Raw genomic sequence first — 25,953 nt, 5'->3', positions numbered from 1 at the left:
GGGGTTGTGTGGACGGCTCCTCCCTCAGGAGTACCTCGAGGCATGTTTTCTCTCCCTTGGAGGCAAGCCGTTCCAGCCCATGCACCGCCCTTCTATATATACCATTCCTGCGGCAGTAACTACCGGGGACGTATTCGAGCCTTTAAACGAGTTCACAGGAGGTCTCTTAAACAGAAATGCTTTAAAATCTTTTGAAAAGAGCAACAGATGCACTGCTTCACAGAACTGGTTTCCCTGGTGTGGAATTCTGCGCACACCACGGATATTTTTATGCTGCTTTTCTCTATTATAGTCCTCAAAAAGTTACAGCAATCAGTATGAAATTAACCTTGCTTGTTTCTCATGTAGCAGAAATGCTGCTTCCCGACAATGGGTCATGAAAATACTTTATTCCCTACTGTGACACAATAGGTGCTACACCATGAGTCTTTCCTTATGCTGAAGAAAGTAAAGGTATTTCTGCTTCTCAGACGTCTGTCCAACATAAATTGGTCACACAAATTTGTAACAGCTTGCTTTGCATAATTCTGCCTGTAAGAACAAAGGTTTTTTTTCCCCCCCACTGCAGAGTTAAGTAACATTTCTGAATGGTATCATAAGCACGTCTACTTGGACAGTAATTTAATGTCCACAATTTTAGACCTCCTACACAACAAATTGTTCCTTTTCAGTGGTGCGCTGGGAAAAAAAATCAGGGTACCAGCTGGCAGCTGATCCTGTGAAATCCTACTTCCAAATAAAGAGAGGAAGGTTGGTGTAATCACTAGCATCCTAGAGCAGCTTTCTTGGGATTGCTGCTGAGCAGATGTAAGACCAGTATTAATTAAATTAAAACAAACAAACAAACAAAAAAAAAAAAAGTGGTTTCTTAAGAAAGTTAAAAGTGGTGATACACATTAATGCAATGTCAGGAATTTCAAATGTAATGTTCAGATTTGTATCAGGATAAATGGGAAAAGAGGAGAAACAGTGACTCCTAAAGACTTCTGAACTTTCGCTTTTAAGTCTGTTAAGCTGTAAAACTTTGTAGTGTTACATTACTGAACCTTTCATCTGAGGTTTTTGTGTTGCATTCATAACAACTTGGCAGGTTCTGGAACAGACCTGCTATGGGTAACGTAACAACTGTTATGACATAGTGCTTGAATTCTGCCTGGAATAGGTGGGATGTGTTCCACTTATTATAGAGATTAAAAGAGAAGCTGTGTTTAGAATATCTATTCGTCTGTATTGACTTGCAGATAATGACTTTCTGCCCAGTGGATGGATGGCAAACTAAGGCTGGCTAAGCACAGTGTTGGACAGCAGGGGGGGGGAAAAAAAGGCAAATCTCATTCAGCACAGTCCTGAACATTTTTGCATGATCAGACAGACAATGACAAGGTGCTGCCAAGCAGATTACATTATTCCAGCTGGGGAAGACAGAGCTGCCTTCTTGTCCCAGTAGCACTTTTCCACTAACACGGTTCATTAACGCTTACTTAACAGTACTGAGGAAAGTTACTTTACATTAACAGTTACTGAGGAAAGTTTCAGCTGTTGTCTTTTCTCTCCCCTAGTTGTTCTTGATATTTAGAACAAACCAATTAAAACCCTTGTGAGACATCGTGACAACTCCGAGCATCTAGGCTGTGTAGTACCTCTGCAACAGATGTGCTTCCCCCGCTCCCGTCCCATCCTATCAGCGCAGGCAAGAGAGAGATCGCTGTGTGAAGTACAGGAACTTTGTAGATGAGACCAAAGAGATTCCACTGAGAAAGAAGGAAAATTTCTAGAGAGAGAAAGAGAGGAACTAATTGTAACACTGATTACAACTGAAAACAACAGTTTACATCCGCTGTTTTTTCTCCCTTCTTCAGCAGTAGTCTGGGAACCTACCAAAACAATCACTAGCATTAAATGTTTACTTGGCAGCACTGCATGAAACTGTCATTATTCATCTTCATCTTCGTGAGAGATTTTGCTTCCTCTCCAGGAGAGGCATGGCTGCAATGCACCCCAGTTTTGGCATCCTCCAAGCAGGTAATAAAAACTTCCCCTTTCTGAGGCTAAAGGTTAGAGCACAACAGATGCATGGAAAAAGTGTAAAATACCAGCACCCTACCTTCTCCTCAGCTGCGTCCTTACAAGCACGTCACACCTGGGCTTCCTATCTTCCATTCACCCCCAGTTTCCATCCCGTGCTCTCAGATCTGCCATTCAAAATAAAAAGATTATCTGCCATTATTTTGTACTCAACTCTAAAAATACAGCCACTGAGCCTAGAATAATATGAATGAAAGCTGGAAACAATTTAGAGCACATTTCAGACAGTGTGAACTAACATAATTTCATTGATTCTAGTGCAGCCAGATGGATTTACATCAGCTACGAATGTGTTCACGGGTGAAATTATTTGTGGAACATGCTGCTGGCAAACTCGTGCAGATTTTATAGCCACTCTCTTTATTGACACATTTGCATGAAAACTAATATCTCCAAAGAAAAAGAAAAAAATGAATATTTGGGAAGGGGATGGAAGTTAGGTCTCTGTAACAGCTAACAACAGCTACATTTGCAGGCAGATGTATTCCAGCTTTAGCACTTAGAGACTATAATGAGTGTTTTCATACAGACTCACAAAGAGACATAGGAATAGCATTGCTGTTGTTCTACTGCTGGAAAAATTTCTTACAGATTAAGATCAACAAGGTCCTCAAGCACATTTGTGGGTTCCCAGCCTTACTAAGGTGTTTGGGTAGGGCTAAATTAAATAGTATCTAACTCCCTTTCCTAAATTGCATTGCTTTATGAAACAACAGATGCCTTAAAATCTTTTTTTTTTTTTTTTTTTTTGCAACTGTTTACAAGAGAATTTTAAATGAAAATTAGAAAAATCATTTGGCCATTCCACTAGGCTAGGTGTATCTATGTATCTAATGTTAAATATAGGTATTTTTAATGCAGTAAACTGAAATAATTTAAATTAATTGGTCTGTTCTGTTGGGTAGAAGCATCATTGAATTATTTTTACACTGTGGACCTACGAAACTGAAGGAACTGAGCATTTCCACATCTGTTGGTCTTTAAGTTTTTGCGTTTGTTTTTTAATCTAGAATCAGAAGTTTGAAATGCTTAAGTTCTTAGTTGTTTTTAAGCCATTTAATAGATTACTATTACTGCCTCCACCCTTCTGTATTTGCATTCTGAGTGTAGTTAATCTAGCTTGTAAACATTTTCAGTTGCTGCTTTCTGTTTTGAAGGACATCATCTAGTAAACTAACTCATTTCAGGAACACTTAGTTTATTTTGTGGCACAAGACTAAATATCACAAGAACAACTTCTCTGTTCTACAGCAGATACAGAGGAGAACATAACGATGAACAGGAGGGAGACCATTTTTGAGTGTTTGGACCACTTTTTTAATTTCTGTAAAAGTGTTTTCTGAGGATGACACTGAAATATTCCCCCCCAAAAAAAATTAACTTTTAAATAAATGTTTTACCTTCATAGAAACTAAATGTTCCAGCCTCTGATCTTTCTAAATTGCTTCTTATTTTTTATTTTAGCTTAATAATTGAATTGATCAGCTGCCGAAGCTGCAGATTTAATTCTGTTATCACATGATAACATTACATAAAGCAAAATCTACTGGATTGTGGTTTGATGAAAGAGGCAAAATTGTCTCTCAGGCCAACACTTTGTATGCTGAACGTAATGCCAGATATAAACTTCTGAAAGCAGAGAAATAAAAGAAAATGACAGCATATTGCCAAATAACTACTTTATTTATATAGTAAAAATACTCTGGGGGAAAAGGCAAATGACAAAGGCAAGCATTTCATTGCAATCCTTACTGCTATATAAAATCTGTTCAACATACAAGTGTATTAAAACATAACACGAACTCTTTAATGCATTAGGAAACGACTTTTTTTATACCTAAAAGACATTATTTAGCATGATGTCCAGGGGCTTTTACTGTATGCACTTGAGTTCTGTGAATGAGATACATCTTTTCAAACCCATGAGTTAAAAAATGCATTTGGTGATCTATCTGCTGTTCATAGTTCTTTAGAAATACCAATTCTGATTTTGTTTTACTGCAATCTTGTTTTTTTTTTCTGCAAGATAACTTTGATTTACAGTAACAGTAAACTCCAAAAAATGATAGCACCAAAGAATGCTCTGTGTAAAGCTATATGACTCTGTCAGCCATAAATCTTAAACATTTTCTAAAAGCCAGTGTATTTCCTTAACCATACTTACCAGACCGCTTAGATGGTCTATGAGAGAAATGAAATGATTTTTTTCAGTAAGTGCTTGGCAAAAGTACGCCTAACGCTTCCGTAGGTTCAATCCTGTGCCCTCACTGTTGCCCTAAATAAAGTCTCTGTATTGTACGTTATCTGAGGTAGGAGGAAGATTGTGCCAAAGCCAGGCATTTGACTCAAGTTTTGGCAGCAGGCTTTGTATTTCTAGCAGTGAAAATTCTGGGATTCTGAGGTTAGGGGATTAGTTCCTCAGCTACTATAGTTAATGAAGTTATACGTTGCAATAATAGCAGAAAATGTGCTATCTTTGATTTTAAGATTATCGTAAGCACCTGGAGAATAAATGTACAGCAGGAGAACCCTCAGCTGACATTAGAGCCGGACGCAGCCTCTGCCTCTTCAGAAGAGCAGGGCTCCAGTGCTTGGGGCCATCTGTCCACGAGGGGCTGGGAGAAGGAGCAGCGAGGGCAGAAGCAGTGGCCCCACTAGTGCTGGCCTTCAAAAGGAAGGCAGCGAGCATCCACCAGGCGTGAACTCATCAGTTACAGGCTGAGACGTGGATCGATCAGAAGTGATCATGCAGTTCGTGTTCGTATTGACCAGCATTTAACTTGACAGTAGCTCCTATTTAAATAATCAGAACTTACCAAAATGTCACTAGCGTGCGAACACAATAAATCATATAAAGGCGTAAATATTTAAATTCAGCCCTTGCGTGCTCTTATTGTTGGGCTGGCTCAGCGCAAACAGTGGGCAATTCCATGCCCTGCACGTTATATTTTCTGTATGTGTCTTAGGAAGTTCTCACTCCTATGGGAAAGGGAATTATGCTGCTCTTTTGGACTTTGGTTTCTTTTTTAATTTCAGGCTCTCTAAACTGCTTGCAAGTAGGCCACTGAGAAAGCAAAGCAAAGCAAACATGCTCTCTGAGTCTGGGTTTTGCTGCTCCCCACTAGATACATTAAACTCATCTGAGGGAGAATAAGAAGCTATTTTCCCCAATTTTCCATACTGCCTGTGGGAATCTAATTCAATTTCCTCCCAAATTTAGCAAAGAAAACAGTAAAGAACAAAGTTGAAGAGGCTTCTGTAAATCTCTGGATTCTAGGTACCGAGGTGCTGTAGGATTACTGAGCACAGGTTAAACTTCTTTTCCAGCCACAAAGCTACTTACAGATTTAAGAAGCTTAAAAACCTGATCCAACATTAGTCCTTGATTTGCAAATGAAAAAGTAGTATATCTACCTATACAAAGTTATATTTGTTATTATTGAATTTTTTTATCCCTTATTATTGATGTAGCCCCATTCCACAAAGGAATCTTACTTTCAGTGGGAGATTATGACGTAGTAGATAAATTCATGGAAAAAGACTGGCAACCAAATGCCTTTCCAAAAATAAACAAGTGAAACAAAGGACACACATTTCATTACTCTCATTAAGCATCTACAGTATAACAGCAGACTACAGAGGCCTTATCCATAACTTCCAGAAAAAAAGATGTAGTTCTTTTTTTGGTCTTTTTTTCTGCAGAGCATCATGGACCTGACATATTCATATGGCTCAAAAACACTGAATAAAAACCAGAATTGACTTTTCTGCTTCACACGAGTCGGAACATTTGTTCAGCAGACCTACTTAAAGCCGGCAACCCAGGCCATTTTCTGATTGCCACCTGGCCTTACTTGTTTTGACCCTTTTAGCTCAGAACTCCCTCAGATGGCTAGTCCCCGCAGAGAGCACTGGTAGCCTAGATTGCAGTAATTATCTGTTACCTCTTTTATGTGTGTGTTCTCACTGTCTATTCCTCCATCCTCGCAGAAATAAATTGGCCAGCAATCATTGTATTTCTTCACAATAGCACCCTTTATACCTGTTTTCATCCCCACAAAATCTGCTTCAATAGTAAAGCCGTGTAGACTTTTATTAAGCTTTGGAAATCAGGATAAGGACTTGTATGCTTTGGGTTGTGTGTTTTTTTTTGATATGACATGGAAAAATCCTATGATGTAATGGGTGATAATGAGTAACAGTATTCAATAGATGTGAGGTGTCGAGACTAAATAAGCCCTCTATAAAAAGATGTTCCACTTGTTATGAGAGATTTAAAGGGAAAACAGTTTTATGTATGTATTTTCATGTTGTTTTCCTTCTACATTCAGCAGTACAAGAATTTTGGCACTTACCTGTACAGACAGTTTCTCAAGTTATGACAAGTTTGTCTCATAAAGTGACAAAGAAAATATTTAAATAAAAAACACCCTAGATGTAAATCTCAGAAGAAAAATAATTCAGATACAAAGCTGTCTTTATCCCAACTATTTCATGATGTTTTAAAGGTGCATATATTTTAACTTCTGCTTTCTTAACCTATCAAGAGGACAATATCTCTTCCTCTTTCATTGCTGAGGCATCACTTAAAATGTATTTACAACATAGAATTTCTGTCTTTGGCTAAATCATATTAGAAAGCTGGATCCCACTGGTGAAGCTGCTTCAAGGTCATTAGTAACCTTGAGAGGGATAATGTAGGTGACAGCATTAACACCTTCGATGTCATGCTCAAAACAGCCGGGTCCTTTAGGACAATCAACGAGGTGCTGGAAGTAGCTGCTAGCACTGAGGAGCTCACTAAGGTGACTTTATTGCTAAGTCTGTTTTCAAATGCCTCTTGTAGGCAGTGCTTCCCAGCATTAAACCTGTGGGGATGGTATTTTATGTCATGTGCATACCACCCTGTGTGGGCAGTCAAGAACAAACACGCCAAACCTTGTGCAAGTTCTTAAATTGGTGCAGAGAGCTGACCCATGGCATGTAACAATTAAGAATCCATACAGAGGGCTTGCAAGTGTGTTTTAAGACTATTTTTTAAACTTTAGCTATGACCTAGAATGATCCAAAAATGTATCTAAGTGAGGAACATATGGCTAGCTGTAAAAAAAAAATAAAAATGTATCAGAGCTTCTCTTGTCTTTCTTTCTCATGAATGATCCCTTCAACATAAACGATCCCCTCATGTGCCCCCCAGTCTGTTGGTTGGCACTCACATGCAAGTGAATCAGCACGCTATTAGCAATTACCTTGGCGATATTTACAGCATTTTAATGTCAGTTGTCTATATGTAAATAGAATCTGTGAGGAACGCAGCGCGCCCAGGGCTTCTGCTCCCACTAAAACAGAGCTGTTCCTTGAACACGCCAGAATGCTTCCTACACCTTATATAACTGCCAAAAATATCATTTAAATTGCTTTATGACAAAATAATGAGTCTGTCAAAGATGAGTGGTCAGAAAAACAAATTTGTTCTCCTACACAATTAGAGTTTATAGTGTTGGACAGCAATATCAATCTCCAGTGAATCAAAATTGGATTTGCACGTTGGAGGGAAATGTGTTCTCGTGTGTGCTGTAACCAGGCTGCCTAGGCAGGAAACATTCTCACAGGTTGAACTGGAAAGATGGAAATCAGATGAGCTGTAGAAACATCAGGATGAAAGTTTCCAAACAGAGAACTGTTGTGGGGACTTGGTGTTGACTTTCACAAGCTCAGCACAAAGCAGCTCCCACAAATAATAAAAAAATAATAATAAATAAATAAAAAAAAAAGAAGTCTAGAAAAAACTCACCAGCCTTAACAAGCAGCCACTATTCCCTTCAGGCAGACACCTGTCTCAAGGCCTGTATCCCCCCGTAGGTAACCTAGCTGTTCAAGGGTAGTAGGGTCAGCTGCTCAGGAACAAAGTAGAAGCAGAACAAGCAGACTCTGTACAGGATTTTCTGATACAACCAATTTACTTTCACATGCTTGTTAAAAGAGCCATGTACATTGACACCAATTAGCAGATGTACCTACACTTATTTCCTCCACCTGTTTCCTTACCAGTATGCAGCAGTCTTCCAGAGCCCTAGCAACTTCAGCTTTCCTTCAGCTTTCCTCAGCATTTCTTTCTGCCTAGATCAGTTTGCTTTCTCAGAGCGATGTCCCTCCAACAAACCAGAAATCTTCCCCTGCAAGAAAGCAAATTGGTTCCCGTCTCTCACTTATTTCAGTGGTTACACACTCACTGCTTCCTTCTCCTCTGAGCCCTTAGGTTATTTTGTGTTATCATGATTGTGTGTATCTTCGGTTCAGGAGTCTTCTATTTTCATCTTCCTATGCACAGAAAAACAACCCATCACTTTTCTTAATAGCAGTGCCATTTAACAAAAACTTAGATCTCTGTATAGCAGGGCATATCTCATACACTGATTTCCAGACAGGTATCTTTCATTCTCCAGTGGTTAATCATGGAAAATTTACTTCACAATTGATGCAAGTCTTTAAACAACAGCATTTTGGAAACAATATAAAAATGAAGCACATTTTCTTATGTCTGGCATGTCTAATATGTTTTGGTAATTTCCATTTGAACAGTGCCAATCCTGTTTTTCTTTAGAATGAGTGTTGCTCAAATAGGAGCAGTTTCATGTGCCTCATTCCTAGCACCGAAGAGAATATTACACCATCTACTGTATTACAGATTCTTGTAGATTTTCTTCAGCAGCCACTTATGACAACTGCAAGTTTGTTTTACCCTGGGGATATATATGTATGTGACCAGTTGCTTCAGGTCATATTCCTTGCAAATGAAAGTCAGCTTGACAGCTGTTAATTTGCACTTGGCCATTCCGTGTGTTGTTTTGCTCTAATTATTGGTCAGTGTATGGAACAGGTGACAAATGCCCACACGAGAACCCTTTAAATCACTACATGTACAGTCATTAGGAAAACAAACAGCCGGAGTCATTAAATACCAGTTTTCTCTCCAGCCCCAAACAGAAACAGATTTTAGCCATAGCTGACACTTATTGGAAAGGTATGGGGGAAAAAAAAAAAGTAACAAAATGCTGTTTATGAAGCTAGTTTTCCCATTCTGTACATGTCCTAGTTTCAGGCAAAGAGAGGAGTGTAAGGAAATACAATTGTTCAAGGAACAGATGCAGAATCTCATTTATCTAATGATTTTGCACAAGGTTTGATTAGCTGTTATTTCCTGAGTTAAACTAAAACAATACACCTACTAAAATATTTCCTCCGACCTTCAGATACTACAATTATATCAAATTAGAACAGGGAAAAAAATTGCTTTCTGAGCAAGACATTCTTGTCCAGCAAGTGCTGGCAAAACACCATTACACTGAGCTTAGATTTCTCAAGGTTCCCTTCTACTGAAGTGTGCCATTGTAGAGGATATTTAATTCAAGCCTGTTTTCTCAGACTCCCAGGGCCTAATTCAGATCTTAATTTGGGCCAGAGTCTCTAAGGACACAAACAGAGAACTTGTTTTTATCCATGAGTAGCAAGTAACGCCTGAATTTTTGCAAGATTGTAGACCTGTCTGTAGTGAAAATTATGAATAATTTAGTTGATCTCAGTGGAGCTGCGTTAGTGAAAACAAGAAAAGATTCAGCATCTTGGAGTCTTGGTGAAATTAGTGCTGTTAGACCTGTGTGAGTTGAAGATAATATAACATGCTGTTTGAGCAATGTCTTGTGAAACAAGTTAAAACAATCACAAGTCCCTATGCCGAGAAGCAGAGTGGTTGCCATAGAATGTGCTTTAGTAAAAATTAATCTCAATTTAAACACAGCTCTAAATAATATCCTACTTCTTTTATTTTTGCCTTTTAAAAATAGGTGTAAGTGCAACCTTCACGCTACTGGCTGTAAAGAAGAAAACAAAAGACTACTTTGTGAATGTGAGCATAACACAACTGGCCCAGACTGTGGAAAATGCAAGAAGAATTACCAGGGCCGTCCGTGGAGCCCTGGCTCTTATCTGCCTATACCTAAGGGCACTGCTAATATCTGTAAGTAGCTCTGTATAATAAGAATATTTCATTATTAAAGTTCTGCCCGTATCATGACTCTGAAGGAAGATTAATTTTAGGAAAAGTTTTTCCTTCTTTTATGACACAATATGTATAATTTGACAAGGTTAAGAGCACATTAATTGTAAGCACGCATACCTGTGCTATTACCTGCTTGTAAATATTTTGCATGAGAACTGCTTGCTTGCATCCATGGACAAATCCCTGGGCACTGCATAGAAAGGGCTAAGGAATGAAAAAGGGTACCTTTCACATAAAGAGCACACACGGGAGGGAAAACAGTGGGAATATCTGCCGTACTGCTCCAGCTGAGAGCTCACTCAGCTCTCCACCCATACATCCTTATTGCTTCTGGATTCGAAACAACCTCAGCATCAGATGAGGTCATTACTGAAATTTTGTCCATTGAAGAAAATTAAAAAAAAAAAAAAAAAAAAAAAAAAAGACTAAATCCTTGCTATTAATAACTAGATCTAAAGGTTGATAAGGAAGTTTGTCCCTGATGTTGACCTGCAGTCCAGATTCACATGCAATCTTATTAATCTCTGTGTTTAAGGGGGAAAGCGAGGACAAAAACTGGATTTTTATATCTGCCTGTTTCCAACTAATACCCATTAAACAATGTCCATACTCACCATTCCACACATACTATTCCAGAACTCTTTTATATCATCCAAAGGAAGTTATTGGCAGCTGCATTTCCTCATCTTGGACAAGATTAAGTCAAACAGAACACCATGCTGAAAGAGAGGTTGTGAAGACAAATATCAGCATCAGTTCTTCCCTTCATGCATGTATGATATACACAGTGATTCAGATCCTCCTAGCCTGAGTAAGATTTCTTCAAATTCCTTTGAAGAAAGCATTGAAGAAGATAACAGTTCTTTTGACAGAACTTACTAGCTTCTTTTAAGAAAAAAGTCCAGATTTTTGCTCTGATTAAAAGCAAAACATTCATTTCTAGAATATTAGAATATAAAAATTTACAGAAAAGTTATGTGGGAGAAAGAGATATGTACTGCCCTGAATGAAAACTTTAAAACCAGGAGCAATGGGCAGTGCTCAGAATGTTATCTAAGACTTCAAAGCAGCAGCTGTGAGGAATCAAGACTCAAAAATGAGTATCACAGGAAGCAGGACCTTATCAAGTTAAATGTGAGAGTAATAAACCAAGTAACAAACCATGAAGTGTGGGGGTATGAAATTACGATAAAATTCCTACTGAGTAGAAAAAAATGAAATTTCAAAAGCAGAGGAAAAACATTTTGTAAGAGAATTTACTTTTCCCCGTGTTATAAAAAGTGAACATTTCCCACAGAATTAATCCTTTAAAGTTATGTTTGGAAAAAATGGGGAGATCTACTAGCTTGAATTTATTTTTATATGTATTTCTATACATACACATGTTTATGTACATATACATACCATATATAAACATACATGTACATACATGTATATATCATGCAGTTGCTACCCAGAAATCATCCAAACGTGGCACAAAATACATCTGAACATGAAAATGACAATTTTTCTAAATGCAGCTTGTTATGTCAGTTACATCATTTTAAATCGGCTGAGATTATACCAAAAGAAAGAGTAGGATTAGAGCACGTTGAAAGGCTGCCTGGCGCTTTTTTAAAAAAAACTTTCAAGTCTATTGAGTTCCATCAAAATCCAAACCTGTTGCAAATAAAAAGAAGTTTTTTTCCTGTTGAATGTTATTGTTACTATAGCATCATGAACGTGTAACCTTATTTGGGCTGACCAAAGTGCTCCTCATGCCTCAAATACTGACTTCAGCAGTGCTCACAAGTAGCAATTTATGGAAAACGGGAAGAAGCAGGTGAAGATAGAAGGATTTCCTGTTTGCCATCCCAGTTCCGAGCTGTAACATGGCTTTCTGAGCTGGAGCCTCCTGTGGTGCTGAAGAGAGACACAGCCGTCATAAGTTTGATCTCAGTGACATCTTATGGCAACACACTTCACTTTTTAAAGACACGAGTGAGGTGCATTTCCTTTTGTTTGCTTTCATTGTTTTTATTTGGTTAAACGTGTACCTCCCTAGGAAGAAACAGGGAATCATACAACCATTTTTACATCCATTATACCATTTACAGCTATATAGACTTGGCAAAGTCTGATCTTGTCAAATATAAAAGCCACACCACATCCCTGGTTACCTGTGCTGTTCCTGCTCTCTTCTGATTCTACGAGGTCATTTTTGGAATTGGCGGGGCTAAAACTGCACAGCATGTTCTAGACACGAGCACAACATGGATCTTTTACAGTGGCATAAAAATGCGTGTGCTTTGTATTTTGTTATGACACGGCTCAGCCCTTGAGTCCTTTTTAAGAACTGGTGTCATGGCGACAACATTTCTTCTGGCATCAAGGCTGACATAAGTGACAGGTTGTGTTACAGTTGTTCATTCAGAAATGTCATATTTGAGTTCCTTCAAAACACTGTTTGGGTGAACACTACCACCTACCAATTCCTATTGTTCAATATTACTTTTGTCTTCTAAAACACCTTCAGGTGATGGGAGACATTTGGAATCTTCCTCAGTTTGTGAGGATCTCTCTAACCTCCTTTGTTGCAAACATCAGTGCACACAATTAATTTTGCATTCAGGATTTTTATACCTTGATTGCCTATCTACCCAATCATCTCTTTGTGAAGCCTTCTGCTTCTGGTGTGTTTATTTTAACACACAAAAAAAAAAATAATAACTTTTATGTCTGCAGCAAGTTTATTCTTAAAACACTGTGGTTTATATTTAACTTGATATAAGTTTATGCATTTTTCCCTATCTTTCTCAATTGACCTAACTTACACTTTTGAGGTGTGTCTTTCTGAAGTCTTCTTTATTCTGCCTGTTAGGTTGGGTTTGTTTTGATTTTAGCATAGTTCATTTTTATAAATTCTTTTTTTTTAATTGCTTATACATAATTATTCTGAGTCTTTCATACATTTTTACTTGTATCTATGCTATCTGCATTACATTTTTTAATCTGTTCATTTCAATTTCATTTTACCTCACTTCCTCATTTTTATCTGCTCTCTCTCTGAAAGTGAAATATTACTGCAGTGGATTTATTTATTTATTTATTGTTCTTCTTCCTTCTCAACAACTGTGTTGGCTCACTCCAGAAGTGGTTCTCTGATAACTGCTCCTTGAATCAGGTCCCATGCACTACTAAGATCTAAATAAGCTTCTCTCGTGGGTTTTCTGATTACTCGCTGCAAGCAGCAATCATTCCTGATATGCAAAAGCTGCATTTCTTTTGTCACTTTCTGACTTAATCCAGCATGAGTTGCAGTACATGAATGTTTGCATTATTCTGTAATCTCTCTGCATAGGCAATGTAATTTCATTTATGCTGCTGGGTTTATGTCACCACCCCCATCATGTAATCAGTGATGTAGCCCTAGCACTACACTCTCCCTAGTTAGCCACAACCTCTGGAAACATTTTTGGAAACATATCGGTAGAATTAACTGCCTTATCTGTCTTGACTCTAAAGTTCCCTTGATGTTGTACTTCAATTCCCTGGGGATACTCCGTATAATTGGTGCTCCAGTGCTACAGTGTCCCTTTGATTCTTTTCCTTCCTGCAAATTTCAGAGTCACCCTTCTTCTTCTAAGACCAAAATATTTTAATTTTGAATGGATTTAAAGGTGGGTTGTTGTTTCTGTTTGTTTTGGTTTGTTTTCTGTATGAGCAATTAAATAAGATATAGTTAAAATGTAGGTATATAAATGAAACAGTCAGAAAACTCTGTTTTCACAAGATAAAAAGATCATTTCTCTGGAGGTTTGCTGATTTGGAGGAATTTGCTCACATTCAACAGGGAGCCTAATGACAGTTGCAAAATCTTTCCAAATTGGATCTTTTTTCCACTGTTCTGCTTCTGCCAATAAGAGTTCATCATACCTCTTCAAGCTACAGCTCATGAAATATAAGATCATTCTAGATTATATTCTAGTCATAGTCTAAACCTTGATATAAAGCTGTTATCTATATCCTTCTCATTTTCAGTCAACACAAGTTATACAGAAGAATGCAAAACACTCTTTCTCTGCTTTGCTTGTGGAAGACATCAAATACTTTGTTGTTTACTGGTACTAACAATATTTCCACATTTGTCTACTGCATAGCATTTATTTTATATTTTTCACTCTATCTTATTGACTATTTTGTGATTACATTTATTCCCTTGTGCTGCCACATTCTACGGATAGTTTGTTCGGCAATATGTTTTGACACTCAAAGTGAACTTATTGAATTTCTCTGTGCTTGGTATTACAGGATAGCTTTTCTCCTCAGCAGTCATATGTGTCTGACAGCACTAGCCCTTTTCTTCCTCCTGTTGTTTAGATCATCTCTGGCACTTATGTTCTTTGCTCCATCAGACAGAGCTGTCCAAGACCGTGCTGGGCTCCCATCCATCAATGCCTGCTCGCTTTTTGTCAGTCCCTCCACAACCAATAACCTGTACCAGAAGTGCCTGACACGGAGCTAAAAAATGCCTCCCAGCTGCTACATGACTTTCCTAACACGTAGTTCAACACGAAACAAAGGATTGACCAGGACATAAGGAACATTGGTGTGGTTTTTTTTCAGTCAACAGTTAGGCAGATAGTCTCAATCAGATAACTGAATTTCTCCTGCAGCAGGTCCCCCCCTCTGATAGCACAGCCGCTGTCTCAGCAGCATGGCCTTAATCCTCCCTGAATGGAAAAAGACTTACGAGGCACCACTGCAGCACAGCTGCCACAGAAACAGTTTCTGGCCAAAAAAAAAGCCACTTGAATTATTGCACTGATTACCCTCATCTGTGTTTGTAGTTTTCTCCATGAATATTCGATGACACAAAGCCATCTTGAAGGACGAGCGTAAATGAAGTTGGCGAGGAGATTGCGTGATGGCAGGCTTGCTAATCAGAAGTCTCCACAACATGTATCCCTATAACTGAAAGGTTCATGCATCCAGCTGTCTTTTGAAAGCAGACTCACAATGTAGTTCAGTCCCATTTTCTAAGCATCCCATTCTCTCAAGCAATTGGCAGCACCTTTTCAGTGCCCACTTTCATGAAAGAGGGAGAGGAGGTGGTCCCACGAGATCCCAATTTAGAGGAATGGGACATACTTAAGAGGTAAAATGTTGCTCCTTGACAATTTTGAAAGCATCTTTCAGACAGAAGATGGAAGTCAGGAATGTAATAAGTTTCAAAACCGCAAAGCCTCTTGCTATTCTCATATTGCTTATTAATTTTGGCTCATGAAGCTTATAGAAGGTGTACAGCCACAGGAAGATGTCACACACAAGCTGCATGAGGCTGGGAAATTTGCCAGTGGGGGCAAAACTGTAGTATGTTTGGGTAGAAAAACTGAGGAAGACAGAAGTGTCAAGAAAACCTGCAACTGATAAAATGACTTGCCTCCTGCTATGCATCCACTGCAACAGTCAGCAGAACATTGCAGGTATATACCTAAAACACAATGCACAACAAAATTCATGCAAAATTTCGTAAGAATTGTGTCTATAGCTGCATACGGCCCTTTGCCTGAAGACAAGTTTGACTGCACACAAGAAGTTGATCATAATCACTCCCTTTGAGGGATTACAAGATGCTAGGTTCCTCCAGCTGCTCAGGGCTTTAAATTGCTACAGAATTCAGAACTTCTAAAATTGATGCTGACGATCTAATATTGCAATCATGCCTCAGCGGAAGATTTGCAAAGGGAAGGAAGACTCACTGCAGGGAGTGCTGTCATGCTGCAGCACAGACAGATACTCCAGCAAAAAGAATCAGAGATGGCATTAACAGCCCTGCTCTATTTCCTATGGATTCCAACTCTGGATTTTGCTCCTGTTTAAGAGTCAAAATGTGTGATTGCAGAATGCATTTACAAGAACATCTCTTTTGTCAGAAAAGCTCTTACACAGCTTTGATCAGCTGTGAGTCCAGTTAATGAGTCTAAGCTTGCACTGCATTACCTACCATTGTATCCTGCCATGCCTCCATAACAGGCAGCCTTAATTCTCAGTCTCCAGGCTGCGTTCACCTCGCCTGGGTAATTCACTGAGCTCTTGGTGACACTCATTCCCTGCAAACATGAGCTGCAAGCCAGGTGTAGTGCTTTGATAGCAGCAAGAGCCTGTCCCTGGCTCCCTGTCGTATGGCAGGTGCACATACAGCTTGTGATGGAGAAGAGGCAGAGGAGCCCATGGGAAAGACAGTAGCCAAGATCAAGTTACCAGAATAATTCCATCCCAAACACTCTCTGTGCCCAGGAAGGCATGCAGCCTGGCTGCATTAACTGCTCCACTGGCAGGAAGCATGCACACACGTTGAAGACCGAGGCAGTAAGAGGAGCTGCAGCACATGACATGCCATCAGACAGAAAGCAGTGTGGCCCTTCTCACTGACACCACTCCTTTGTGTTATGCATTTCATACTGATGTGATCTGCACAAGAAATCAAAAACCTGCTTTCTTTGCAAGCATCCAATTTGTGGTGGGGGTTTTTTCCTCCTTTCTCAATAGAGTCATCTACAGGATGACTAATAGCTAAAACAACCCCTCTCTTGAAAAAGGGGAAACAAGAAAATTACAAGGCAGATGCAGAAGACCATATGCAAGGAAAACACCATTTTTTTTCTCTCAAGTAAAGCGTACATATTTAGATGCACTTACAGTGAACATGTAATATACCGAACTACCACCCCCAAGTCAAGTTAAAAATAATAAATAGTACTGAAGACATGTTCACCCTGAAATGTTTGCCATTTCAGGGGCAGGAGCTACCCTTGAACTTAGCGTGCTTTACTCACTCTTTCCGCAGTATAGGACTCCATTACAATTAATAACCATCCTGGTGATTCCACGTGGAAGAAAATTTAGATTGAACGTTGCTTTGGTTTGGGTATACTCAAGATATGTAAATGCAGTCACTCAGTTTTATTTATTTAGCAGTGTGTGCCCGGTTCAGCTCTCTGTAATGTGCTCCCACCACAAAGCAGCATGCTCTTCAAGGTTAGTCTCCGCAGGGAGGGGTAACTGGTGTTAACAAAAATCAAGCAGGTTACAGCAGATCACACAAACATGGAAACTCTGTACAGAAATAGCAAAAGAGCTTTTCAAAAAGAACCTGAAGACAACTTAGCAAGGTTAATACAGCGCCCTTCAGGCAAGCAGGCTTCTTATTCTCATTTTTCTCTGCCCAGGAAGCATTTACCACTATGAATTCATTGAAAATTTTCAAATAGAGTAAAAGGAGGAGAGCAGACTTGCAGGAAAACCTCTCCTTTTGCTACAGTCTGTTCAGGACAGAAAGGAAAGGGTATTTGTGAATGTGTGTAGGAGAAAAAGAGGTTTGAGGCGGGGGAGTATACCCGAAGGAAATACAAATACAAATTCACAGTGGAAGTGGAAGTGTGAGAACACAGGATCTGTACTTCATCTAATATTTTTGCAGTTTCCATCAGTGTATAAAGGAAAACGAATCCTGCTAATTTAAAACAGCTATAATGACTTGTAAAAAAAAATGAAACAAGTTGCTGTTGAAACTTTGGAGAAAAATGTTTGAAAATTGATTGTCTTTCTGACAATTAGGGCAAAGGGACAGAAGTTCTCTTACATTAATCTAACTGAAAATGACAATAATGAAATAAGCACTTTTTGTTGCATTTAGAACAAAACCCATGTTGTTCTATTATGATGGCATCCTTATTTAGCTTCTAATACTTACTGCATGATTTTAATATTCTGCAAAATACAAGTTAATCTCAGCAGAAATAGACAAAGTTTAGAAACAGCCTCTGAATGTGGGGCTCAGTCAGCCAGCACTAGGTGCTACCCTCAGTGCAGCGCCTGGGTGTAAAACCAAGGCGCTGCCAATCCAACGCATGCCCTGGGACCGATGTGGTGAAACACCAGAGATCTATTTATGTCCACCATTCTGCATATGCAATTGCTCAAGCATTGTCCTTGCCATGCCACAGTTTCAAAATGATCCCAGCTTGACTCCAGCTCCTTGCTTACACTGAGTATCATTTATCCGTAAGACATGGCTTTGCTCCAGCATGCCTAACTGCAGAACAAGGTCCATACCATCTCTGAGACAGAACTTCAGGATAGATTTTGAAAGAAGTATAGCAGATGTTTAATGGAGAAACACACAGATTTCTGCAGTAAAATGCATATCATTAAAGTCAGTGAAACTTACCAAAGGAAAACTGTATTTAACTGAGAGGATGTAAACATCCAGGGCTTAAATACTGATCTGCAATTTAACCCTGGAAACTAGGAATAACACCAGTAGCAATATCATTTAATCTAAAGAAAATAGCATTTCAGAAAATATTCCATGTCCACATTTTTGGACATGAAGCTAGACACCTTTCAGGGCAGATATGACCTCAAGCTACACGTCTGGACTACATCAAGCAACATGAGATCCCATATTGCTAATTTAGCAGAGGAGTTTACTCCTCAGCAGTCCCACCTCTTCTGGTAAATCTCACCCTGCCTGTGGAATGGTTTCCTTGCATTAATTCAGCTTAGGAATTGAAATGAAAGCAGGGGGAAGAAAATCAATGATAGGCTTAGTCAATAGGACCAACTTAATGCATTAGATTGTTTTGCTCGATTACATTTCTTTTCCATAACTTAATTTAAGTAACCATCAGGTAAAAGATGAAAAAAATAGCTATATACAGTTAATGCAACAGAAGGTATCAACTGATTTAAGCAGCTGGCCAAAGCAGTTAGCAATGCATTTATCCCTTGGTTAAATTATTTTCCTAGATCTGCATAATACATGCATGACTGATATTTTTATCTAAAGCATTAAACCTAATGGCTGGTTAGTTCAAATACAAAACTGTTCTGAACAAATTCATGAAGTTCAGAGAGCTGGTATGGGTCCCAGAAATACCCATCTGTCAAGACATTTTAGTGGTCCCTGCACTCTCATACTGAAAAATCTAAAGACTCTGCATTTTGAAAGGGCTGGATGCATATTGGTATGCTTGGTTTTAACTATCCATTGATACAATATTCTGAAAATTAGGAGAAAATTGCTTTCAGAATTTTAGGTGCAATAGTATTGCTGACTACAGCAAGCAGCTAACAACACCTTTTCATTATTTTTTTTTCTTTACAGGTATACCCAGTATTTCCAGTATTGGTAGTAAGTAATAAAAACAGTATTGTTTTGCATTGTCATTCAGCTTCTTGGATCTTATTTCCCAACATCCATTTCTGTTGTAGATAATGTTTCTCTGAAACATGCTCCACGGTGAAGGGGCTATGTATTGGTTTACATTAACACATAACCATATTATGTGGTCAGAGAGAATGTCACTCCTGACAGCACATATGCTTTCAGGCACAGATTTTCTGATCTGTTCTGATCAGCAGATGAAAGTTGAGTGCTATAAAGCTGAGTGCTATACAGAGAATTAAGACTCTATTCTACAGAAAACATTTGCTGAATACATTTTGCATTAAAAAAAAAAAAAGTGCTTGCTAATAACAGAGAAGTATAGGATCATTAATTGTCATGTGTATATGTATGCTTAAATTCAAAGAGCAAATAGAAGAATTTATAAAAACACTTCTAATTTTTATGCAGTAGCTTAGCAATTGTAGTGTACCTGTTGGAATCTTTGCATTACCTCCAGTGCCCTTTGAACTGAGCTTTCCTGCACAGAGCAAATAGAAGTGCAGGAAAAACACTTGCAATAACACTGCTTTTCTGTATGCTTTTAAAGCAACAAAATTTGCACTTCAACTATGACAAAACCATAATGCTGTAAAGAACTGGTATATCAATGAAATAGGTTATTCATTATGCAAGAACACAAAGGAAGAGCATGGTAACTCAGCTGAGTTCCATAGCAGAGAAGTGCACATAGCACGTTAGCTGCTTACAAATAAAGCACGGAGGTAAAAATGGTATCCTGATGAGGCTGACAAAATATTCCCCTCAGCTTTGCAGAGACTTTAGACAGAACTTGTGTGTGACGCAGGACTATCCCAATGATAAAATACCACAATAGTAAAATACAATTTGCCATACCTGATATCCAGCTGAAAAGCTTCCACTAATTTGGGTAAAAGTGCCTTGCTTCTTATGATGCACGGTCAGGTCTGTCAATTTGTAAATCAACTCAGTTTACTGAAGCTCATGAACAGCACTGATTTGTTAAACTCTAGACAGCAAGTTAAAGGTCGTCAAAACTATCCTGCTTATAAATAAGAACAGTGCTAACAGCTGAATGCCATGACATATGTTTTGTAGCTTTAAATAGCAAAACAGTATCAATGACAAGAACCTGCAAATGAAAGCCTTCAATTTTAATAATCTTCCTGCTTCAGTATCTCCTTTGCCATTAGCATGAATGCAAATGCATAAAGATAGGCTATTTGCAAAACCTTGAGTTTATGTACATATTTTACAACTAAAAACAATGAACTAAATTAGAGAAAAGCTTATGTCAGTGTTATCAGGAATATCCTGCTACGAATAACAGAAATGGGATGAATGGGAAAATAGGTCTTTGAAGTATGGTTGTGCTATAGTTTCTCAGTATCTTGTTGCATGGACTATATGGTTGTTTTCACTTCACGCTCCATACAGCCTTTGTCACCACATCTACCATTTCTGAGCATCAGCAGATGTTGGCCTTTGAAAACTTAATAGGGAAACTCAAATGCCTTTTAAACAATGGTGACCTGAAAGGATGCAATGTTGACCTCTTTGTGTTTTACACTGGGGTGATTAGTACCGTTTATCTATTAATAATGGAGAAAATCCTGTTTAATATGCCATAGGAAATACAAGAATTACTTCAAGTCTATGCTTTAACTTAAATACTCTGTAAACATCTTGGAGTAATATGTGGTAGAATTCAACAAATTTATTTGCCTACCTGGAAAGGATGAAGCATGAGCATCTCTTCATGAGCACAAGTAAATACTGATAATCTGCTTGTTTTTTTTTTCATGCTTTATTTCTTAAATAGCTCAGGGGAAAAATAGCTCTTCTCACAAAATGCTTTGAATATCTTTCCTATAGAATAGAAATAGCAGAATTATCAGTTAAACAAGGATAGAAGCCATGAATTTATCCTGGTCTCTAGAAGAATTTAACAAAAGTACCATTAATACATAAAACCAAACAAGATTAATTAGTTGTGGCTGCTTTAATGGATTCTGCATTATTTTTTTCTTTTGTCTATATTAATACAATATTTATGTTCATATCAGCAGTGCTCCTCCCCACCTGAGGACAGGAAATTATTCTCAGGAGATAGAGTTAAGGTTTTATTTTGCCTGACTGCAAACAGTACTGTGGGGGTATTGGCTTTTGTGTGCTTCAAGCTTTTCCTCATATGTAAGACAGGGACAGGAAGGAGGGAAGGAAAAAACACTAAACTACCAGCATACAAATAACATGCCACTGCAACCTATATTCATTAGACACTCTTAAGACTGCAATGAAAGCATGCCCAAGAGAAATAAAATATATTTAACTGCGTGCATATATGCATATCATTCTGGATCAAAAAATCATTGTGAATACACAGGATCTTGTATTAAAGCAGCTCATTTTTAAAGTTTGAGCACAAAGAAAGAGTGGTCATTAAGTAAACATCCTTTCTGATCATCTAGAAAAAAATAAATCCGAGCTTTCCCATTAAGGTCATTTGTACCTGCTGTTGTCTATCAATTGAGTAATAGGTTCTCCTGTCATTTCCAGCATTTTTGATTCTAGTGCTGGCCCTTTCAGCATTTTTCAGCCATGTTTGAAAAAATACTGGTGAGAGTGTTAGCAATTAATGAGTCCCAAAACCACTTCATAATTTAAGCTTTTATGATCAACAGTGCTTATATACAGTATTTTAATATTCTGAGAACTGCATTGTTTTACTTGCTAAAGTAATCATTGTATAATTTCACATAGACCAACACATCAAAGTATTCGTTATTGTGACCACATACCAAAGTAACTAATTTGTACATGTATGCCTTCAAAAACTTGAATCTTCTAACCTATAGCTTCTACCTTTATTCCTGTAAAGCATAACTCCACTAATTATGCTAAACAGTTTGTTATAAAGGGTATAATTAGATACAGGATAAGATAGACATGATGTGCAAATAGCTCTGTGTGGGTGATTATCACCTTAAAGCCTGCTGGTGGCAGATGAGTCAGAATTTAGAGACAAACCATGCACCCAAGTGCAAGGTGCAATCAAGACAATCGAATGGTATTCTCAGCTTTGTTCACTATATTTCTGTTCTTCTTTATAGCCAATTTCAAATTAAGAGAACTTTTTTTGAACTTTTTTTTTTTGAATGATAATGAACGTGAGACACAAAAGTAAAATAGAGATTGAATGGGCACTCTTATTTTCCTGGTTTCTTAACCTTGAAAGATCTGATAGATATGTTTTTGCATTTAAAATAGCATTAATATGAATGTAGTTTTATTTGTTTTACATCTTTGTTATGAAGTTTTAAAGTGGTAAATATAAATAGTAAAAGGTTTTGAGAGCAAATACTAGAGGGTTTTTTTGTTTGCATTTTTTTAACCATACTGGGAGTACTGTGGACCTGATTTCGCACCCTGGCACCAACTGAGAAGTTGTCTCATTAAATTTACAGTCACGAGATCAAAACCATTACAGTGCCAAACTCTGGACTAGAGTATATACGTAGCACACTAACATACGTATATGTCAGTAGGATATGAACATAACTAGGCTGTAGTTATTTCTCTGTTACTTGAGGTCAAGTTCTACAGAGATAACTCTACAGTTAAGAGACCCATTAAGATGTTTATCTCCTTCAGAACATGTAAATATTGTCTTCAGACGGTGTGTGTATTATTTTGGACATACTAGCAAAATGTTCTTATTTCAATTCAATTTTATGCAAATCCAACTTTCAAATAAATATCAGTGTTGATCAGACACTGATCAGCCTAAGGCAATCACCTTATCTGAGTAACAGATTATATCAAGACAATATCACTATCTGTTTTTCCCTCCTTTACTTCAGTACCTCCAAGAGCCCAGAATTTTCCACTTCAACAATTAAGTTTCTGTGATAGATAAATAGAAAAGAGGCTGGCAAAAAGATACGGACATCCTGTGTGGTATAATGCATTAATTTGAACACCAGATCTGAAAGAGAATTTAACATTCCAAGTAGTTTAAAAAAAAAAAAAAAAAAGCAAGTAGCTTATTTACCTGATAGGATTCATAACAAAGCTATTTTTCCTTCTGTATAAGTAGGATTTTAGCCTTGAAGTTCTCTAAGCAGAATGCCTTTGCTGACCCCAGCACTGAACAGAAATCCACTCTTTATGGAGTGATTTCTAGTGGCATGTCAGAAACTACCAACACTCTTTGGGGAAGCGCCGATGAATTGCTGAGTTGGGATTTGGGGGAGTCTTTGTTTTAGTTTGTTTTGTTTTGCCAGATCCACCAATTTTAACAGATAAGAAGAGCCATTCTCTCCAGTTTAGTAGACATGGCCAGTTTAGAGGCAGTTCGGTATTGTTTCTCATTCTTCATCCTGATTTACATTCATTGTTCTGAGTTAGTTAAAAGTCAGCGTATCAAATTATCTTTTCAGGGCTTTTATGATTTGCTGTAATATGCAGGAGATTATTCATTTTCCTGCTATATTGTTTTAGCTGTTAATGAACAATCAAGTGATAGGGCTCTATGGAGATGCTAGAGGTAGCAACATTTCAACAAGAACAGTAGTACCTGAGGAAGAAATATTGCACTTTCAATATGCAAGTTTTGCTGCAGTTACTCAGAAAACTTAGATCCATAAAGATATTTAAAAATACAGTATCATTAAAGCTTAGGAAGAAATTACTGTGGAAAAAATGCACCTCTGTATCTTTTCTCCTCTTTCTTTTTCTCCCTTAGACATGTAATCAGTTTATTTTGTAGAGTATAGGGGCAGAATGAGTCTTGAAATCAGCATTCTGATTTTTAAAACAGGTCTTGATTTACTGTTCTTCATCAGTTGTGAATTACAGTACAATAGTCCCAGTCCAACAGTGAATTCCAGCACCTTTGTAGGAAAAAAGCAGAACCATTCAAAATAAAAAAGAACCACTCCCACAAACTATCAACAGAATTAGTCCTTTTTTCATGAGAAATTACATAAAATACTGCATTTAAAAATACCTGAATTCATTGTGCATTTGTGATACTTCACTGGAAATACTTACAATTGAAGAATACTCCTTCACACCTCATTAGTGTGAGAACTAGCCAATGCTTTTGTTAAAAAGCAGTGGATTTTTTTTTTCTGATAGCAGCTCTAAGAATTTCCAGAACTGAATCACTGGATTTTTAAAGACTCAAAAAAGTTCGCTTTCTTTTAGTCTAAGACAACAACTGGACACGTAAAGGACTAATTGCATTTAAATTCTTCCAACAGTTATAAAAGATGTTATGGCTGAGGAGCTGCCATAAAACAACCACATCTTCACATTTATGCAGAATTCTCCTTTCTTCAAAGGAACAGGTATGAAACTTCCTACATTGCTCCAAAAAAGAGTGCCTAACATTGGCCCAGTATTTTTTTTTTTTTAATTTAATATTGGGTGATTTAAAAAAAATAGTATCAGCATTTCTTCCCTTTTGAGGAGATAGATTTCCAGTATTACAGAAGCGCTGAAAGGCAAATTCTCATGAGGTATGTTATCATGACTTCAAACAGACCTAGAAATTCCGTAATAATGATCGTGTGATCTCTGCAAGAAGCGATGGCATGCCATCTGTCTAAACACATTAAATTATTCCAGCAGTTACTAAATTGCCACTGCCACAGATTTGAATGAGCTTTTATTTTGTTATTTTTATTGTTTGTTTGTTTATTTTGTTTAATATGAAACCAAAAACTGCTGTCATACATCTAATTCCACTGTGCTCAACAGAAATGTATACTGTGGAAGAAACAATCTTTACTTTGTTACTTATTGTTTAAAACAGGCAGTGGCAAGGTCAGTTTTCAATGACTTGGACTTCTACTAGAATGACTAAACTTACATTGACAAGTTTTTATTCCTTTTTACGTTTTAAGTAAAAGTTTCACAACCATTAATAAACACTTAAACAGTTTCTCTCACTAAGGTTCCCAATGGTAACGTAAATAAGTAATGACAGTAGTGAACACAAGTCAACACAAGTGCTCCCTGTCCACCATTTGAGTGAGTGTTACTTAAGACTTACTGATTTAATAACAGTAATTTTCAGCAAATGCATTGCTTGTGGACAGGTCAGCTTGAACAGTATAGGAGGTGAAAACACCCTAGTCTGCTGCAGAGCAGTTGCCCAGGTAGCAGGGTCGTCTTCACATGCTGCATCACCTGCCCTCTTTTCTCCATCCCCTAGGAAGGATAAGCCCCTCTCAGTTGGAGGGCTTAAAATACATTTTAATTTTAGTTTCAGCTCAGGACTTGGTTGAAGTGAGAAGCAAGCAAAATACTGATTAATTTCTGCCAACATCATGACAAGTTTTTTCATGTGCAGCCGTCTGGCTGGAATAAGGCTGAAATAAGGCTGAAATGACCTGTTTCATTTCTGTTATTTCCCCAATTCAAAACCATGATGTGGCATGTGGTGCAGATTGCATTTCCAGGGAATATTTGAAACATATTTCCTTTATTTAATATCACAGGTAATTCTAATACTATGTATCCAAAACAGGCATTTGAGTTTGGGAGGCAGGAAATGATCATACACCTAGTAAATAGACAACCAGCTTTTCCTTACTTCATGAAAACA

The 25,953-nt window shown here is 37.8% G+C and overlaps 1 protein-coding gene across 2 annotated transcripts in view; it reads left to right on the top strand.

Annotated features, from left to right (window-relative positions):
- Window positions 1-25,953, top strand: part of NTNG1 (netrin G1) — a gene marked incomplete at both ends in the record, with an annotated part of 148,995 nt that overhangs the window by 79,162 nt on the left and 43,880 nt on the right. For both annotated transcript variants that reach the window (XM_084290749.1, XM_084290748.1), the window contains 2 exons: window positions 9,930-10,102; window positions 19,296-19,322. In XM_084290749.1, the coding sequence (XP_084146875.1) occupies window positions 9,930-10,102; window positions 19,296-19,322 (200 nt within the window). The remainder of the gene's footprint in view (window positions 1-9,929; window positions 10,103-19,295; window positions 19,323-25,953) is intronic.

This window comes from Netta rufina (assembly GCF_964035555.1).
Source record: "Netta rufina genome assembly, chromosome: 8".
In the NCBI taxonomy this organism is placed as follows: Eukaryota; Metazoa; Chordata; class Aves; order Anseriformes; family Anatidae; genus Netta; species Netta rufina.
Note: the sequence above shows the minus strand (reverse complement) of the source record. Positions and strands in the feature narration are given on the sequence as shown.